We start from the raw sequence: 20,664 nt of genomic DNA on the forward strand, positions 1-20,664 counted from the left end.
TAATCCTGCCATGCAATTGCGACGCGGTTGAAATATCTTTGAATGAATAGACAGACAATAGAGAATAGCTGCACTTTCAGATAAAACGTGACAACATTGTCACATTACACTCCGGATACACTGCCTTCACACAGTATTGCCGTACTTCTGCCTAGTACTGGTATACCGCAACGCGAGCCGGCGAGAGAGACACATTTGTACGGGTGGTCAAGGGCCTCACCTGAGACAGACAGGGCCTCCTTGTCCTCCATGGCGGAGGTCACAGTGCTGAAGCTGAGCGGCAGGGTGATCTCCCTCTTGGGCACGCTGCGCGGTTTGGGCAGCAGCGGCGGCTTCTGGGGTCTGCTGGTTCGCTGCCGAGGCTTGGGCCGCATCGCCTGCTGGTCCGGGCCCGCCGCTCCCCGCTCCCCCGGCTCCGGCCGGGTCCCGCCCGCCCCGGACTCCCTCCCCCTCGGTTCTGCCTCCTCCTCCCCCGTTTGCCGCGGTTCGGCCACCTCTTCGCTCTGCGATTGGACCGCGTCTTTCTTCCCCTCGGCTTCCTCGGCGGCTCCAAGTGCAATCTCGTCTTTCAACTCGCCTTCATTGATTTGTAGCTCTACTTCGGCATGCTCTTCTAGTGACTTCTCTTCTACGTTGATTTGGGGCTCTACTTCTGCATGCTCTTCTAGGGATTTCTCTTCAAGTGTTTTCTCTTCTACCTTGATTTGGAGCTCTACTTTGGCATGCTCTTCTAGCGTTTTGTCTTCTACGTTGATTTGTAGCTCTACTTCTATGCACTTTTCTAGTGTTTTCTCTTCTATTTTTTTCTGTTCTACGTTGATTTGGAGCTCTATTCCTGCATGCTCTTCTAATGCTTTCTCTTCTAGTATTTTCTCTTCTACATTGATTTGGAGCTCTACTTCTGCATGCTCTTCTAGTATTTTCTCTTCTAAATTGATTTGGAGCTCTGTTTCTTCATGCTCTTCTAGTGTTTTCTGTTCTACGTTGATTTGGAGCTCTACTTCTGCATGCTCTTCTAGTGTTTTCTCTTCTAGTATTTTCTCTTCTACATTGATTTGAAGCTCTACTTTGGCATGCTCTTCTAGTGGTTTCTCTTCTAGTGTTTTCTCTTCTACGTTGATTTGATCCGCACACTCTTCCAGTCTTTGCTTTTCTATGTCAATGTGCAGCACTACTTCTGTGTGCTCTCCTTTGCTTTGCTCTTTTTCGTTACTTACTGCTTCCTTCCCTACTTCTTTGGGATCCATTCTTAAATTGTGTTTTTTGTGTGCTTTTTCAGCTCGACAGACCAGCACCGCATCGTCCTTTGAATTTCTCTCCTCCTCCTCCTCCTTTTGCTGCCCTTCTGTACTGTCCCATCTCAGCACAGCCTTTTCTCCATCTTCTTCTTGGTTCCCGTCTCTTTCCTCCGTCTCTCCCCCGGACTCCGAGCCTTTGAGACTGAGGCGCCTGATCCGCGACACAGAGTCCCGTTCCTTCAGCCGGGCCATTCGCTCGGTGGCCGACCGGCCCGAAGGCGTGGACGACGAGGAGGCAGATGAGCTCAGCTTGTCCTGGAGGGACTCGATGAGCTTGGAGGCTGCTCCGCGGTTCCTCTTTTCCGCACCACACGTTGGCAGCTTCTCAACGGGGGTAGCGGGCAAGGACAGGGTCAGCTTGCTCCGGGGGAACTCTGGGATGTTCCCGCTGACGACATCAAGCACAGGCATCTGTTGCTGGTCTAAGCTGCCGTTATTCATCAAGCTGCTGTGGACCTCATCGGGCTTTTCCCTCCATCTTCTTTCGGTGGGCTCCGTATCTGATCCCATCTCCTTGCCCTCCGCCGTCTCCTGCTCCAGGACGGTCGGCGAAGGCTCCTTCACTTCCTCACACTGTACTACCACCTGCTTTGTCTCTCCACGTGCGCTGTGTATTCCCATCTCCACTGAGACGCTCTTCGTATCCTCGAGAGAGTTGTGAGGCGGGTCTTCTTCCTCTCCGTCCCCCCCACCCAAGGCCTCGGCAGGCACCGATATGCCCAGGATCCTGGCGGCCCTCTGCGCCATGGACTCGTTCTCGGGGATGCCTTTTGCGCTTTTCACCTCGTAGAGTTTGCTGAGGTCCACGGTGGGCAGAGCATTGGCCTTCTCCTGGATCAGGAGGTTCTCCAGGTGCTTGTCGGTCACCGTGGCCGTGTTTTTATATCTCAGCGGCTCGGTGATGACAAACCTCTCCTCAAACACGTCGTCCTCAAAAGAGCGTACTGCCTCCCTGTTCAGCCTGGGGGTACGTGGTGACCCCTGGCCCTGACCCCTTGTCGATCGGCCACTTTCACTTCTAGTTCTATACATTCGGACATTCTTCTCACCCCTTGGCTGTGGCAAGTTTTCTTTGGCTTTTCTGTCCGTCTCCTCGTCAGCCTGTAGCTCTCTACTTGAGTTGTGCTTGGAGATGCTGCTGTTTTGAACCAGTGTCGGCCTCCTCTCCTGTGCAGGCTGGCCGAAGTCATGGGGATGGATGGGAGATGGTGATGAGAGGGAGCGTTGGATAGGTTCTCCAGGACCACCTGGCGTCTCTGTGTAAACCGTAAGCCCGACATCCCTCAAAAGGGACTCTTGAGGAACCGGGATGTCCTGTCTGTAGGCCAGTGTTGGGTCGGCCTGAAGGGATAGGGGGAGTTGATGTGGATGGCTGTGGGCTCGGGCGCTCTGAGGCCTGGAAAACGTCCTCCCCGCCTCCCTAAAGTCCCGGTCTGTGGTAGGGCCGCAGGACTCCGATCTAATTCGCCCGCCATTGGGTTTGTTTCCCTGCATGAGTGAAAGACTCATTGGTTCTCGACCAGAATGGGACGGCGGCAATTGAGATTCAGTGGTTCTGAGGCTCTGTGGCGGATGTGACTTTGTGCGCGCTGAAGTGTGATTATGCACGTCATCTAGGCTCACGCTGCACCGCTCCGCATTTGGCCTCTTGCTAATGGTGATTTCCAGCTCCTTGTTGATACATTCCAGCTCCCCTATGGCGTCCCAGGGGCGCCTGTCCACCGGCTTCAGAAGGAATTGACCGAAGGCCACTTGCTCCGCTGCGTCCAGCGGGAGGGAGCCATTCTTTTTCGGGGAGGCTGGCGGCTGGGCACCCTGCTCCTTCTCATCCTTCTGCTCCTTGGATGGGGAGCATGGGGCGGGGTGTGAGGGCGGCGGCGATGGGGGCTGGCTGAGGGTGAGGCTGAGACGGGAAAAGGCGCTGTTGCTAGAAGGGTGGAGGTCCTTCTGGCCTGCCATGGGGTAGCCATAACAGCTGCTGCCGTCTGTGCCTGCGCTGCTCTCCACGGCTGGGTCTGAGGACGCCCTGCAAGAAGGCTGCCCGTCGGAGGGGGTGCTCTGGGGTTCCACGCTCTTCATGACGGTCGGTGGGGAAGTGGTCTGGGTCTCCTGGTTGCGGTACTGGTTCCCAGGCCAGGAGCCAGCGTAGCACCGCTCTTTGTCTTCGTTGGCCTGGAGGGCCCATGCATCGATGATCTCCTTCCTGAGAGGAGCTCTCTTGTAGTTCCTCAGAGAGGACGGGCTGCTGGTGTGGTACTGGGAGTGGTGGGACCTGATGGGCGTCTCGTTCACAGACTGACTGCGCATGTTCTGGTTCTCTGAGTGGCGCACGGTGACGCTGTCCGTGTTGGTGATGGTCAGCCGCGGGATGGTCTCGTTGTTGTTCTGGTCCGCCGCCGTGTCTTTGTTTATGTTAGCCGTAGAGTGAATGGGGACGGACACCAGGCAGAAGATGGTCTCGCTCACCCTCCTCTTACTGTTCCTGTTGCCGTCCGGCCCCGAGTCCGGGACAATCTTCTTGACCTGGGTGATGGTTTCCGTGAAGGCGTGCTCCGAGCTGGAGCCCTGGCGGGATGAGCAGGCTGTCAGAGCCGAGACCTGGAAGACCGAGGAGGGCGAGGGGGGCGGACGATGACTTTTGGGGTATCGGTTGTTGCAGTTTTGGTCTGTTGCTGGGAAGTTGTCGACGGTTTCTTTGTGCAAATCGCTGTGCCACCGGTTGTTGTCATTGTCCAACTTGTGAGAAGACGCCTGGTGGGAGCTCTGTTTGGGCTTGGCGGCAACGAAGGGCCCGAGCGGCGGGGGCAGGAAGGCACTGTCGTCGGGGCCCGTCTCCGGTGCCGTGACACCGGGGAGTTCGTTGCGTATGTGGCGGATCTTGTCCGCGTCCGTCAGGGAGTTGCCGCCCAGGGCTGAGGAGATGTGACGGACGCGGGGGTCGTCGAAGGGGATGTACTGGACCCCGCCGCCGGGGAGCTGTTGGCTGGTGTAGACGGGGTACAGCTGCCTCTGGATGGGGGTGCTCCGCTCCCTCTGGGGGTCGGGCCAGGAGCACGCCGGGTGCACGCCGAACCAGTGGGAGCCGTCCGGGGCCATCTGCATCTGCTGGTACATGTCGCCTCTGTACCTGGGAATCAAGACGACACAGTGTGGGTCTCACAAGCATGTACGACAGAGAACACGTGACAGACAGGCCCTGCCTCAGGGGTTCATATAGGAAGACTGTGTGCTCCCCATCAGGAAACATAGATGCCACAGCCTCCACTAACTTCTGATTGTATTTGTAGTGTACGTAGCGCTCATACAACTAATACACTACGTAATTGCAGCTTAAAAGATTTTTCTTATCAATATCACTACGATATTCTGAAGCTATCCACTACAGTTTTTATGTGCCACTTCCTCCACTTCAGTGTAAGAAAGGATAAGATAATGTTATTCAAATTCTAGGAAAAATCAACTAAGCATTCCACTCCATATGCATCATTAAAGTGTTACAGCAGAAATGGAAATCAGAGACAGTGGCGGGGTTAGACGGATATCCATCTCCCGACCCAATTCAACTAAAGCAAAGGAAGGAGAGGGGGCCACAGAGTGAGTGAATCTGTTGGATACAAGTCCACCATAAAGCTATGAAACAATCAAAAGCTACAACCATATCCTCCAAACAACAAAGCACCTTATTATGTTCGTTTGAGTTAAAATATGCAAACGAAACTCACCCTTACACAATCCTACCAGCAGCCCTCTAGAACACATTAGTAATGTGATTTGATCATGAAAATTAAACATGCACCATTTCTAGCCACCAGTCAGTTGTGTGTCTGTGAGATGTTATGCCTGCCTGCATGGATATGTTAGTATTATCACAAAACCAAAATGTGTAAAGGAAGATTGAATAAGATACACCTAACTAAACAGATCTTTTTTTGCATACCCTGAATAGGTGGACAATAGCACTGGCAAAACATTCAAATTGTAATATTGTTAGGTTAGGAATAGTCAAAGGTTTTGTTTTTTGAGTAGTGGGGGCATATAACTCAGCTGGAACAGCTGGAAATGATAACCTGCAGGATGGTGAACCATGAGGTTCTGAGTCAACACTGTCAGTTTTAGTACAGTTTTAAAGGCGATTGCCAAAACAATGTCAGATGTGTTGGGATGCACAATGACCTTTAAACACCTGCTCAGTCCAATCCAGCACCAAATACTATTTGTTGGGCTGTATGCATCTTGTTATGTCCTCTTAGGTTGGATATAACTAACAGCTAAGAACAAAGTTAGGCTGATAGCAGTCTGCTGCCATTGTAGCGTTCCATGACATCTGTAACACGTAAACAGCATAGTTTTCATTGTGGCTATTCCTCACGTGTACTATTCAGTACGCTCACACTCACAGGGGTCTCAAGATTGTCTAATGATCCGTTAAACGTTTAATTCAGGCTAGTTAAGGTCAATTTAACATAATATGCAATAAAATAAAAAAAGTCATCATAAGTACCATAAGTCAGATCATGTTATCAAAAGATCAGTAAATACAAAAACCGCAGTTACCTATAGTCCACAATGATCTCCCCATAGCCTCGCCGACCTCCTCTCATCACGGGGGCTCTCTTGTACGACGGGGGAGGGATGTATCCTGGGGGGCCAGAATCCTGTGCAAAATAGTCGAGCTGTGGGTCCCCGGCCCTGGACAGGGGCAGCGGGGTGCGGTCTCTGCCGTGGGACATCACCGAGTCCCGGCCCGACAGCACCTCGCAGCTCCCCCGGATCTGCTGGTGCACCTCGTAGGAGGGCGGCCGGGGGGGTCGTGTGAAGCGGGCCTTCGGGGTCATGGACAGCTGGTTGGCGCTCGCCGGCCGGCCGTTCTCCGGCCAGCGGGCGGGAGCCCTGTGGAAGTCGTGGGGCGAGGGCGGGTGGCCGTTGAGCCTCCGGTGCGGCTCCAGGCCGGCGGAGGCCACGTCCACGTACTGCGGGCCGTCGGGGGGCAGCATGCGGGGCAGCGACTGGGACTTGGCTTTGGTCCTGGGGTGCGCCCCCAGGCCGTCGGGGGTCCTGGCGTGGAGCCGCTGCTGCTCGTGCGCCCACCGCTCCGCCTCGCTCTCCGAGAGCTGGCGCCCGAACCCCACGGCCGGGCGCCACTCGTCGGTCCCCAGGCTCTGGCACTTCCTCTCGTTGGCCAGCCGCCAGCGGTGCAGCGCCGCCTCCCTCTCGCGGGCGCGGGCCTGGGCCTGGGCCGCCCAGCGTTGCCGCTCCTGGGCCGCTCGCTGGCGCTCGTCGCTGGCCGCCTCCTGGCCCCGGGGCTGCTGCGGCGCCTCGGCCCTGCAGTAGCCGGCCGGCGCCCCCCCTCCGTGGTGCTCTCTGAAGTCAGCGTAGTCCATCAGCACGGTGAAGTCTTGGCCTCTCCGCCGCCAGTAGGCCACGTCTTTAGACTGGGGTTGTGCCCCTTTGGGCCCCTCGCAGAACCTGAGGGGAAACGGGCAGGAGGGGAAGTTCAACGGCGGAGGATCAACGGCGGAATGATTACAATAGTGATGGTTTCATACCATTTGGGTGTCATGTAGAAGGAGAGTTATTTGGTAGTCTATGTTTTAGAACCATTCCCAAATATGTAAAAAACAATCAATTAATAACACATGAGTCGAGTAGTATAAAAAGGTAGTTAGCTACTAGAGATAATATGCAAGAGAAAAATGTATTTGACACACATTAATTACATGCATAAAATATGCAAAAACACGAAACTAAAACCAACACAGGCACAGGCAGTCCCGAATTGGAGCAAACGACCATGCAACAATCCCACCACTAGATGGCGCCAAACGACCGCGCTTGCAATAGGAAGAGCCATACTCGTCTCTGGGGCAGGATGAAAACATTACACAAGGATACACCGTGGCTGTTCGTCCTCGATGTCCTTCAAGACAACGTCAACATCAACGAGGTGATTTTCAATCCCGTCAGCTTGATGTGCGACGCTTCCTTGGCTCACTGCAACGGTGGCAGTGTCTGTTGGGGTCTCTAAGGACGGAGAGCACATAGCTCGTCCGGGCTCAGCCTTGCTCTAGATTTAGCTGTTTATTCCAGCCTATTTGCACGCTGCCTGGGTGACTGACTGACTGACTGACTGACTGACGGACTGACAGGCTAAACAAGATGCATGCACATGCGTACGCCTGCGGCCGGCAAGTCTGCCCAGAGTCCTTGACATTTCCATCCATGATCATGATTGGTCAGAGCTGTGTGCTGGGGGTGGGGGGGGTGGGAGACGGCGGTGGTGGTGTTTGGGGCTGGGGGGGTGGAAGTTAGCCATGCCAGTCTGTGACGTCCTATGCAGAGGGAAGGGGGTAGGGGGAGGAGCTTCTCAACGAGGGTGAGTTGCCATCATTAGCCTAATTAAGTCTTAGTCCCGGCGCCGAGAGGGACTGCTGAGATCGGCCTGCTCCTTATCTTAAACTTAAAGCTGCCGGGCAAAGTGGATTTGGACGAGTTGGGGGGAGAGAAAGAGGGATCAACAAACAACAGATAGAAATTGAACATATGTCTGAGCAAATTCCCACATTCCCAGGGGAGCGCACTGATAGCGCTCGCGGAGCAGGGACGCAAGTGTGCGGATTAGCCGGTCTCCCGGCGAAGGAAACGGGAAAAATCGTTTTCTTTTTTTTTTGACATTACTCAAGGTCATATGACTATTTTCGGATGCTCTGTCACTGGCTGTCGGCAGAGGAAGATTAGGGCAGAATAAATTGAAAACCCGCCCAAACAAACTGTAAATAAATAGGGGGGAAATCTGACAGGCCTGGCTAATTGCATGGACAACGGAACAGCTGTATTGACTGATATCTCAGCAACAGAACGCACACCATCAGTGCTGGCGTAAGTAGAAAAACAACCTAAACACAGAGGGGGAAAACTGGGAAAGCAATATCATATTTCAACACTCCTTTCCCAGGAGGCCTTCAATTGCATAAATACTGACTGAACTATATATATATATAGCCTCATACCCAGTTAAATAAGGTCTATGTGAAGCCTCCATTATTGATGGGCAATGCATTATATAAGGTATTGCCTCCTTGGGAACATGTGACCCAACTGCAAGACTCTGGCTAACCGCCAGTGTTTGTGTCTTTGTGTTTCGCAAGACAGAGGTTTGCCCAATAGCAGCTTCTAGGTCCCTGAGTGGCAAAATATCCATGGCTACAGTATATACACCACATGTACCTCCAAGCCGTTGCCTGACTTTATAGGGTGTAGGGGTTGGTAGTCAACACCATGAGGGATGACATGAGAGCAGGAGGCAGAGGAGGGAGAGTGACCTAAGAAAGCTAGTCAGGGCAGTACTGCTGACTAACAAGAGTCCAATGACGGTCGGCTCACAGGGCGGGGCTGAAAGGTCCGGGGCTAAAGATCCACTGAAACCGTCCTCAAAGATAACACAGTGTTACAATTCATTGTAATACAAACCATTTGAACCATGTAGAATCAGGCAGTGAGTCTGACTCTGTTCCTCTCGCCACGGTTGCACTTAACAGACTTTTTTATCCGAACCTTTCTCTCTCTCATCACACTTTTATGGGGCGGATAATTCCGGGGGGCCTCATCTTACCCGCTGTCTGATGTCAGGGACTCAGAGCGGGAGTCCCCGTGACCCTGGACCTCCCCGTCGTGTCTCAGCGGGCCCTTGTCCCTGGGGTGCTCCATGTTGTTGTTGTTGGGACAGGCGACGCGGCCCACCGGCGGCTGTTGGAAATCGCCGCCGCCGCCGCCGCCCATCCAGCCGCCGCCCCTACCGGCCGGCCCCGCCTCTCTCTCGTAGCCGTTCACCGTCCACTGGGACCCGGCGGCTCGGCCCTCTGGCACCTGGGCGTGCTTGCCGTAGGACGGGGGTAAGGGGGAGGGAGTGGGGCGGCCGGAGGGAGCCTGGCCCGGGGTAGGGGTAGGGGCCGGGGTAGGGGCCGGGGTGGGGGCCGAGGACGAGGAGGAGTGCTGGGGCAGCTTGTATCCATGAGAGATGAGGAGGTCGTCCACGCTGTACATGGTGGCATCGGCTACAGCCGCCGTTTCCTCTCCCTCGCCGTTATCGCTTGGTCTGGACGGGAGGCGGGAGGCGGACCGGGGCGTTCCAGAGGGATCCGCTGCTCTCCTACGCCCAGCGGCCAGATTCCCCACACCGCTGCGCAGCTGAGGCCATCACTGGGGAACGCGACGGAGAGTGACGTACGGACGGAGGTAGAGGGAGTGGGGAGAGAGGGAGAGAGAGAGAGAGAAAGACTTCATTAAAGACGTTTTCCAGTCAGACTTTAGACGTGGCCGGTTATGGTCCAGAGATCCGCAGAGGACTGGATAATCATGAAGCCACAAAGCACAACACAAACAGAACAACACAAACGGCTCCCCCGACCCCCCTCCTCCCCTCCCTCCCTCCCTCCCTCCCACCCTCCCTCCCTCCCTCCCTCCCACCCACAACAGCATACACCCGCCCACCCCTCTATTTGTGAGCCACAGCAGTAAAGCAGGGCGACAGACCGCCTCCTCTCACTGCCTATCCTATCCTCTCTCTCTCTCTCTCTCCCTCTCTCCCCGTTCTCTCTCTACCCTGCCTTTTCCAGTCCTCCTAGCAACAGCGTCCGTCTCTTCCCAAGCGCCGGCACAGAAAGCCATCGCGCCTTGAGCTAGCAGGGGGAGGGGGGGGCACTAACGCAAGCCCCAGTTTTTTGCGATGGGCACACAACGACGCTACGGTGGTACACATCAATGGAGTCTGTTGCTATAAGTTCCTAGAGAGAACCCTGTGTTGACAACAACATTGCCGTTTTCTGTATTTGATACAAACGATGTGGTGAGCGGTCACTACTTCGATGTTTACGATGTGTCATTCGTCATTCTCTGACTCATGTTTCTTATTATTTTTACTCATTTCTTTAAAGTTCTCTTCCAGTAGGGTGATTGATGGTGGATACTGGTGCTCATAACATTGTCATTTTTTGTACACACATATTTGGTAGTGGAACTCAAGGAGTTTGATCGAGGCGAAATGTTGCCACGCTACGTTTTGGCACGCAAAATGGAAGATAAATCCAATCAATGACAATGTATTCAACCGCAAGGTCAATTATACAGGCTGTTATGTAATGCCCTTGGTACAGTCTTCCATGTAGCCATGTCAATGGAACAGGTGTTACGTACTTGAAAAGCTCAACAGAAATCAATGCCAACGGCTTGGCTGGCCTCATGATGAATAGCACCGAGAACTGGAGTAAATGACACGTTGCCAGTGATAAACTCCCATCCACACTTTTTAAGTTCACTATGAGTGACTTTTAAAGTCATATGCTGTAGCAGAAAAGAAAGGGCATTTTTGGAGTATGAATACCACACCAGTCTCTCTTTCTGCATGTGGTTAACACCAGGAGTTCCTCGAAGATGGCATTTACTTAGGATCCACCATCATCACCACAATCTGCCTTTTCACTTTTCTCCTGCCTCTCTCTATTCCTATCCCTCCTTTCCCTGCTCACCACCTGAGCCCTCAGATAGCCCGCTAGGTGATTAGCGGGTTCCGGGGCCGTGAAATGCGGCTCTCTTTGTATGTATGGCCGCTCTAATACGATTATCTTCCTCATTTAAAACCCTAAACCTGTTAGTTTTGGAGGATTGACTCTTGGCGCTTACCCAGTTAATACTTTCATACTTTTTTTTTATAAGAGCAGGGGAGTTAACTCTGCCCATTTGTTGTCAGAGTAATCCCTCATGTACAGACTACCAGTTGTTTATATAGATGGGGATTTCATGATGAACAATGTTGGACCAAAACCAGGGCTTTAGTCATCAGTGAGGTTGATTTTATAACCTCTGTTTGACCCAGCATCGTGCAGTAGGCTGGTTACATTTTTACTTGCCAAACCATCCACCAACTCCTATTTCCAAACAGCCAGTAACAACAACATGCAAACATCAATTGTTAATGATACCGCCGTCAATACATTAAAGTCACAATAGTTTCTCCGTTTCAAATACATAAGCCTTTTCTTAACAAACTGAGGCTAAACGTCTTGGCCGGTGACCACATTCACAACACCGTGACATATAGGCCACAACACAATCGCTTGATGTAAATCAGATGTGCCTCTCCTCCCCTTCCTTCCTCTAGATCAATCCTGTCACCCAGACCATGGCAAAGAGTTATGGTTCAGATGCTAAACAAAATAGTAATTCACTCTTGGAACGACACGCTAATGGCAAATACAAGATGAGCCAACAGAATATACAGAATGAGCTGAGGGGTCCATATGCTGCCAAGGCCTAATCTACCCATGACTCTACAAACAGTATGTTCCTCCACTCTGAGGGGCTTATCTCCATTATCAACAACATTTAGGATTTCCCTTTTAAGTGACCTGCCCTCATATCAAGCTGCCCCCCGCCCACGCACATCCTTCTTTCCCATGACAGGCTCACTTTAAACACGACTAATTCCCTTATGCAATGGAATTACCCACTTCATATCAAATAAAACCCCTGATTCAGGCTGCGGCAGGCAACAATGGGCAGCTTTCATTGCCCACAACACAACAACATTGTGTTTCGCTACAATGCCGTCTTCTGTGGCAACAATTGGCATCCCGGGACCGCACCACTCAGCCGTGGAAATCGTGAAAACCAAACACAAACGGGTGAATCTGCAGTATTTTTAACAGCGCGATATCCTGGATCAATCCCCCAAAAACTGGACAAAATTAACCCGTTTCTTTTTCTGGATAGCACATATAGCTCAGTAAGCATAATAAAAACAGAATCACACGGCTGCTGACTGTGGCACCCATAAAGAAACCTTTAATACTTGCGGTGCACTACTGTACGGCTATCAATGACATTTACGACAGTCTGAAAGATGCAAGGCCACCGGTGAGCTACGCAAGTGAGCTCTTTGGCAAAGGCCACAGTTGTTGTTTTATTAAAATCCCGATCCAAGAGCTTTTAGAGTGTGTGTGTGTGTGTGTGTGTGTGTGTGTGTGTGTGTGTGTGTGTGTGTGTGTGTGTGTGTGTGTGTGTGTGTGTGCTTCAGCACCGCCGGTGGCAGACAGGCGACACAGAGGTGACGGTCTCCAGGTTGACAGTTTGGTGTCAGCTCCTTATTCCGGGCCAAACTGGGATGTGGGCAGAGTGAGGTGTGGAGTGGGGGTGGGAGAGGGAGGCCACAGGGGCAGCATGGATGGCCGGCGATGCAGGACGGAGACCTAGATAACGCCTTAGGAATAGACAGGGAGTCCAAGCACGGGTAGTTGGTCTATGAGTATATCCTTTCACCGAAGGGAATACCAGTTACAAGATCATTCGCATTTGCATATCTTGGCGACTACAATATGTTTAAAAAATGTGCAGCTGTTACAGAGCTATAAACAGAGCTATAAACTCATAGAAATGCGATAAATAACAGAAAACGACTGGCACGTGAATCTATTATTAACGCATGATGAAACCAAAGTAAATTATGTCTCATCCTCGTAATGCCGGAGACCTTTATGAGAACGATAACACCCCCACCCTAAAAAAAAAAAAAAAGAACTGCGCCTTTTGTATCTAACATGCGATGGCCGGAGTGCATGTGCACACACGGTGTGGCTTTTGCCTGGCTTTTGACTGTGCACGCAATGCAAGGCCATCTCGGGATGACATCAAGGCGCGGACCAGCATCCACTTGTTTGTTTGTGTTCTTTACCTTCGCATGGTCCCGGGGGAGAGGAAAAAAAACGTCACACTTCCTGAGGAAGTCAGCACCGAGACCCGAGGAGTAGACGCACTGACGTCGCAAGTGTTTCCAATCAACCCCGCCCTCTCTGGAGGCCAGAGGAGAGAGCATTGAAACAAGCTTTGACCCTAGCTAGAACCGGACTCACATGTTACTCTGTGGTGCGTCGCATGGATGAGACTGTACAGGACGCCAAACCCATTCAATATGTTACTAAACGCATGTCCAATCGGACTATGCAAAAAACATTAGTGTTGCTAAAACGTCCATTATGACGGGATTTGGCTTACAATGTGGGTGCAATGTTTAAATCAGAGCATGCAGGTCTGTAACATGCACACAATCAGGGGGCCACCGCCTTTTTCAGTAGAACTTGGGATTGAATAATGACGACTGACCAGGAGCATATTGCAGCATGCAGGCTACACACACCCCTAAAGGGAATAGGAGAAGGCCCGAGACTGTGCATTGTACGTCCATTAGCTCATCAGCCGAGATCAAGCCAAAAAAACGACCTCAACTTTATTTTCTACAGCATCTCCAATGGCAACTATTGTTTTTGCTTTAGTGTGTCTCAGCTTCAAGACAACAGCCCGATGTTCTGTCTGAACTCCACCAATCCAAAGGGTACTTTAGTGGGGCACCACAACCCCACACAGGAAGTGATAGGGGGCTGTTAAGGACCGTTTTAACCAACCTCAGAAGGATTGTCCCTCTCGTAATACAAATATAATATCAATGTGGAATTTTACGACTTCTACAATGTCAACATTGATAACCTCACTGACGTTTAAAAGCTTGTTAATGCATGCTCATGCACTTTGTTTATTCCGTGTGCAATGTCAACAAGAAGCACTAAACACAACTGGAGTGTAAACTCATTAAACACTGTTGACAAATGATCCTTCTTCGTAAATTAATATTGCCATTAAAGGAGATTCCACTCTAATAGGAATGCTTATCTACTCAGGAAACATGACGCTGGTTTGCATGCAAAGCTTTTACCTGCAGTAAACCTTACGAGCGTCAGCCATGTTGTTTCTGAGCATGGTTATTTAGCCCTGTGGTAATTAGTGTCCATCAAGGTGCAGGGCTCGCTGGAGATGACAGTGGCGCGGTTTATCAAGCAGAAAGCGCCCTGATCAAAGAGTAAGCATGCCCTGGCTCTCTGCTAATCGGGTCGGGAGTCTGCTGCATGCCACTTGCTCAGCAGTGTAGCAGGATAAGGGGAAAGGAAGGGAAAAACAATTAGGCTAGGCTTAGATTACAGTAGTGACTTATTATTATTAATACTCTGAGAGTGCTTCTAGGGATGGACGGGAATATGCAATGTTGAAAGACAAAACAAGGAAGCAGGCTATGTATTCCACAATGTATTATTTGCAAAGAAAACTGCCTAGTGTCATACTGAAGCTTAGCAATACAATGGTGATCATAGAGCGTTATGGGCTGAGTTTGGGAAACTGTAATCCTGAATGGCCGGGAGAGACTAATGGGTCTTCATTCATTAAATTCACATGAAACCGAAGAGAAACCTCTATATAAATCTAAGCAGGCAGACCCCCCCATCTGCCTCCCATATGGCTACCGACCGCCATGCCGACGAAACGCGGCAACATAAACCAAACGTGCTTTCCATTTTATCCTTCAGAACACACTTCACTGCCCTACATTCTCCAGAGGCGGGCTGGCAGATGTCGGCAGCTTTCACACGTTCCCGCTCGGCTCCGTCCTGCTGCCTCTCGCTCGCTTACGTCACCCCGGCTCTGACATCACGCGTGATGTCACACAGGATCTCCGAGGGGATCCCTGTAGCCAGGCAAACGTTGGGAGCCTTTTCAGAGAGGCGTGATAGGATGCCTCCTTCTTGCGCCCAATGGCAGAGAAACCTGTTGTTTTTGGAGATGGTCAATGCCTACTGGCGTACCCCGACACTCGACCACAGCTACCGATGCTCGGGAACAACGATGGGAACCGCGATCTCCGTTCATTGGCAGGAAGATGCATTTAGCGAGCTATCTGGAGGAAAGATACCACACTGGGGATGACTAGAGTCATGACGCTACAGAGGACAACTGTGCAGCCAACCAGTGAGTCAGGTGAATTAGCCAATAGAAAGGAAGCGCTCCGAAAAGAACAGGCGAGCCCTAGGGGACCAGACGACCAAGAGGGGAACATGAAGAGCGAAGGCCTGACTTATCAGACCACTTCTGAACATTGAACTGGAATGACTCACTTCAGGGGCACGTATCACAGCACTGCTGCGTATCGCTGACCCACCCTTTCCTCTGCTGCTGGAAAGAATTAATGAGCCGCTTCCATCCTAATAGATCCCACACCAATGACCCCCTCCACCTCCCCCTCCTCCAAAACCCTTACTGCACCCCCACCACTCTCCCTTTCTCTCCCTCCCTCCGTCTTTACAGGCATCCAACTGGGATTTACATTAACACAACAGTCGAAGACTCACATCAACTTTCCCTATCTCACAGATGTGTTAAAAGAGCGTGTGCATGCCAGAGCACATGTGCAAAAAACACACACACACCCACTTACAAACGCACACACTTAAATCTAGTAGGAAATAAGTAACAAACATGAACATGACACAGGAATCTCACAAGAATAAATAAAAGTAGAAAGTAAATACGATATGACAATGTAGTAAGATAATGTGCAACAACATGTTGCTTCATCATGATTCTATAAGGGCAGATGAGCTTTTCGATAAAAAAAAAAAGGTATGCCCTCTAGAAGTCTCTGGATGACAGGACAAGATTACCTGGATATAAGTGTCGAGATTCTCCACATGTCAAGGACTCGGAAAGAAACACAAAAATAATCCAAGAGATATAAAAAATAAGTATTTTTCAGATGCCAAGAATTTTTCTCACAATGCATTCCACTACAACATGCCACTTTTCTCATGGATAACAATCATTCCTATATTTCCTTATGTTTAATATTAAATTAAGTCCTTGGGGGTTAATAAAAAGCCTTTTAAAGACAACGACTGAAGGCAGGAATGTGTGAGCTCTGTGTTCCCGAATTCAAAGGAGCAACAGAGGAGGTCAAGCGAGCGTCCCTCATTATGCAAACACGCTGCAGGTGTGACAAAGTGACAACATCAAAGCAAGCCGCCTAAACTTGGCAGACCGTTTGCCCTGGGCTGTTTTCAACTTCATCACCCAAACCGTTTGTCGTTCAGCGCTATTCGCCCTTCTAGAAAAGAGTCAAAATATACTCCTAGACTTTTGTGTATGGTCATTATGTCATGCACAGATTGATTGACAAGCATGTCAGAAGGCTAGCCTTGATGGCTGGCGCTGTTGCAGTCAGGTAGCCGCTGTAGCATGCTAGCATACAGCTAGGCTCCATCACAATCTTTTAACCTTCAACTGATATAAGCTAGCCAGTAACAGTGCCAGTCTGGTCCCACTGCTTCAAGTTGAAAATAATCATTGCCCGCATATCGCTTCCACCTTTATAGCGCCGTGTCATTAAAGTGACACTGTGTTGTCCTACATCTTGCATCGCAATCCACCAAAGGAAGGAGACGAGGGAGAGGAGAATGGGAATAGGCTGGCTGCAAGTTGAAGGGACCGCTGTAACGTCGGCTACGCAAAGCAGATGCGACTCTCTCAACCTCTGTTTACTTGAGATAATATCAGGTCTCAACAGAACTGTCGATAGTCAACGGACACGGATCAAATAGACGTATAAACATCAGCACATATGAAACGCAAACCCATGCACTGCGTGTATATAAACGACGTAGAGCCACTTTTACCTGGGAACTGCGTCGTTGCGTTGCCGTCTAGTATCCAGCGCTCATCCTCTGCTCTGAACGCGCAGTGGGCTGCCGAGTTGTGCTGAGCGTGCCTCTTCTGGGGCGGCGGCAGCTCGGGGGGCGCGGAGCACAGCCCCTCTCAACTCCACAAATGGGGAAGATCTTTTTTTTCTTTCTCAAGATCAGCGCTGTGTGTGTTGGTAGATGTGCGTTTACTGTTGAGCCAAATATAAGGTCATCCTATCGTTTAATGTAAAAAGTGATTCAACTTTTGAAATAAATGTTTAGAGAGGCTTCGGGCATGGAGCTGATTGGCTGAGGCGATGTTTGGATTGTGATTTATGAATAGATAAAGAACACGTAATTATTTTTGGGAGTATTTTGATTGCATGGGGTAAAACCCTATAAATGTAGGGCTAATGATCTCCACACCCTGCTCTCTGCTTTCCTTCTTCAGTGAACGTTAACATATGTAGTTGAAGCTGCAGTTATATTTTCTCTACTTAAAAACAACAGAGGACCTCAAAACCCCAGATAATATTGACACAGATGTTGCATATAACCGGATTCATTTGCAAGAGGCTGGTAGGCGTCTAGCACATAAATGGCTATTGTATTCCCACAGCGGAAATAATTTCAGCGAGGACTGTCAAGAAGTTGCTCATCCTACGTTGAAATACATCCCATAATTTGTTTGTAATGGCCACTTTGCCAGTTCACACTTAACAGCTGGTAATATGTGCCCCCCCCCGGCTGCAGCCGACCCACAATCATGAAACTTGTGTTTACAGTAAGTCAGCCTAATATCAAATGACCTGCTCGATGCTTATCTCTTTTCCTGTAAATCGACTCTGTCTATTTTTTTTCCCAGGCTGTTTGCTTAACATTGGCTGTGGCTAAGAGAGTATATGCAGGCAAACCATTTATAAGTAAGTTAAAGTGTTGTATGTAGGGAATTAGGTGAAAATAAAAAAAACACGATGGGACACGATAAGAGGTACGGGATACAGTAATGTATCTGGCATCACTCTGTACACTTTTTTGGACAAGGTCCAGCATATATACCGACCGACGTGTCTGAGTGAAATTCCAGCGTGGCCTGTACTGTAATGGCATCTGCTCATTAAAACTCAAGGTCAGCCGTACTACTAGTACTACTACTATGACTGCTACTACTACCTTTACTACTATTTACTAGCACTACCACTAGTAGGAATACTACCTCTGTTACTTCTACTACGACTACAACCACTCTGCGTCTCCTCCTTGTGTTTCCAGAGTATACTCTGTCTCCACTGTACCAAGCAGTCTCACTGGTGTCTGTTTTCTATTGTGCAGCGAAGCAGATGCACATGCTGCTCATGTGCAACGCATTGAAATGTGGCGTTGAGACGCTGATGTCATCACTCCGTTCGCTCGTTGAGGTTTTGAGGGTTGAATGTTCGAGGGGAGCCTGGGTGGTGGCGGCAGTCGCCATCTCCATCGTTCTTGTGAGTGGAGCGTAGTTTTTCCATCCGGGTTTATACCGTGCCTATATTTAACCCAAAATACCCAATCCGTCCTTTTTGTACATTCGCACAATGTGCGGTAGAGCAGCTGGCTTGCTTAAACACAGGAACTTAGGAGTATAGCTAAGTCTTTGGTTATTTTATGTCTGGGGTGAAATCCTTCATTTTTTTTGTAGAAATGAATATTTCAGTGCAAGTTCACTCAGGACAAGTCGCACATCAAAGCCTTGAAAACGTTGAAAGAAGCTACCCAGATTTAAACAGAGCAGGTAATTGGTTTTGGGCGGCCATAATGTTAGCCATCTACAATTGTAGCTAACAAAGCTGGCTGTGCCACTTCCCACTGCTTGGCAAGGGACAGCAGAGATTAACATCGTAGGTAAAGTGCCACCTGGCAAGCGTGGTCCTGCCGGTGCCCTCCTGTTAATACGCGGCCAGCGATCATCTCAGAGCTGGCCAGCAGCGATTTAACTTTTGTTTTGAAGGCCATTTTGTTAGATACGGATTACATTAATCTCCATGGCAAAAAGACAACGTTGTGCACACAGAAAATGTGCACACTGCAGTACAGTAAGGATAGGATAGATAGAGGATGGCAGAGTGTGCTATTTTTTAATTTTGTTGTATAATTTATTGTAACAGTATCTTACCCAGAACACATTGTCTTTAAAACAAAAACAAAATCGCCAGACTGATTGAAAAGTATCTATGACCACTTATAACAAAGGTTTGATGCTTTTCAAGCTTTAGGATTTGCCAAGCTGCCCTCAGCGATAATAACTTAAAACTGGCCTCATCTACGGACATTTCCTATCAGAATCTATCCGAGAACTGTAATTATCTCTATTTTAGGATCTTGAGACGACTCAGTGACCACTGCAACCTCTCCATCTACCTCTCAGAACCACTGGGGCTCAGCCAAACCCAAACAATCCCACCACAATGTCACAAGAATGCAAAACTGTTTTTAAGTTGCATTGCCCGATTGTAGGACAATTGCCTCCACAAGCGCACATTTGAATCTGCAGTGTGTATAACCATCCCAAACATTTGATGTATTGTTGGGACTGGGACTGTTGCCATGTCCTCTTTACTCACCAACCATGCGGTGTGTTCTGTCTGACACAAAATGTTATGTATACTAAGCTTACTGGAGAAAGCCAGCAAAATCTGTTGATCGCCCCATCGTTCGGAGTTGGCAACTTTTTTGGTTATAGGAAGTCTCGAGAGACCATGGAAGTTACCTCATCATATCCTAACTCTGGTTATCTAATCGACTCAGTTTCTTCCTCCCGGAAAGCTTTTATTTTCTTAAAACCTGATCTCAGTGCAACTGGCCACTGGCTAGCTCAAAAAAGCAGTTGGGGAAAAAAGAGCAGGGGGGGGAAACATGTCCAGTGCTCGATCAATAGAGTAGTTCTCTTTATTGTAAACAGGGCTAGAGAACTCAACGCTTTTCAGATAGAATTTTCAGGCCCCTACCGCACAACAAAAACCCTGCTTAACCCAGCTGTACGTCAACAAAGTGAATGCCCTGAAGATTTGGTTTTGACGGAGTAAAGGGCCTACTGTAACTCGTAACAGATGTGGAGAGGCTCCGAGTCCGACACTCCCCCAGTGTCGGGGAAATTCTCCCACCCAGAGGGCATCTGCTCAGGAGATCTGAGGCTCAGCCCAGGAGTATTCGCTGCCCTTTATTTTTTTGTGTTGTCTTTTATTTGTGTTTTTAATTTGCTGCGGATGGTGCTAAGGGTTTTGGTTGTTGCTCTAAGGTGAGAGATCAGCAAGAGCAGGGGTAAAGGGGGTAACTCTAAACACAGTAGGCTCATGCAAATCCCCGTCTCACCTTTGAACCGTGGGTGTAAACAGCTGCCTGGTGTTGATGCTGGGATTCACTTTGATCCACCTTGAACCACTGGTTCGTTTCATATACTGTGGGAGAGTTGATTTTTGGGAAAACACAGTATACTGCCCATTCATGGCACTTTGCGTTATCCATCTGTTTGCCTAGATAGGAGTCACACAGGGATATTTGTTGTGGGATCTCGTAAGGTTATGCAGATAAACCCTGTGGCCTACATGGTCTTTTCAGACCGAACAATCACTGACCAATCACTGAAATGTAGCCCTTTGGCTGTGGACCTAGTGGGCTGCATCTTAGGCATACAAATAATGATTGGGAGAGTGGAACCAATGGGGTGGAAATTGACTCATTTTCTCCTCGCGCTAATTGCTGACTGAAGAGAACAGCCAGACATTTGGATTAGGCCATTGGCCCTCTGGGATATCTTGAAGGGCACTGCAATGTCAGCGGCT

At 49.8% G+C, this 20,664-nt stretch overlaps 1 protein-coding gene across 3 annotated transcripts in view; it reads right to left on the reverse strand.

The window, feature by feature from the left end:
* The window catches only part of jcada (junctional cadherin 5 associated a), a 30,794-nt gene that overhangs the window by 2,477 nt on the left and 7,653 nt on the right, over positions 1–20,664 (reverse strand). Inside the window, exons 2-5 of one of the 3 annotated variants that reach the window (XM_056583985.1) lie at positions 16,841–17,028; positions 8,908–9,494; positions 5,853–6,764; positions 221–4,425 (exon numbers count right to left, since the gene is read on the reverse strand). In XM_056583985.1, the coding sequence (XP_056439960.1) occupies positions 221–4,425; positions 5,853–6,764; positions 8,908–9,338 (5,548 nt within the window). In that variant the 5' untranslated portion in view covers positions 9,339–9,494; positions 16,841–17,028. Of the gene's footprint in view, positions 1–220; positions 4,426–5,852; positions 6,765–8,907; positions 9,495–16,840; positions 17,056–20,664 lie in introns of all 3 variants that reach the window. The other 2 variants (XM_056583984.1, XM_056583986.1) reach the window with 2 other exon arrangements.

The sequence above is a fragment of the Gadus chalcogrammus genome, chromosome 23 (genome assembly GCF_026213295.1).
Source record: "Gadus chalcogrammus isolate NIFS_2021 chromosome 23, NIFS_Gcha_1.0, whole genome shotgun sequence".
In the NCBI taxonomy this organism is placed as follows: Eukaryota; Metazoa; Chordata; class Actinopteri; order Gadiformes; family Gadidae; genus Gadus; species Gadus chalcogrammus.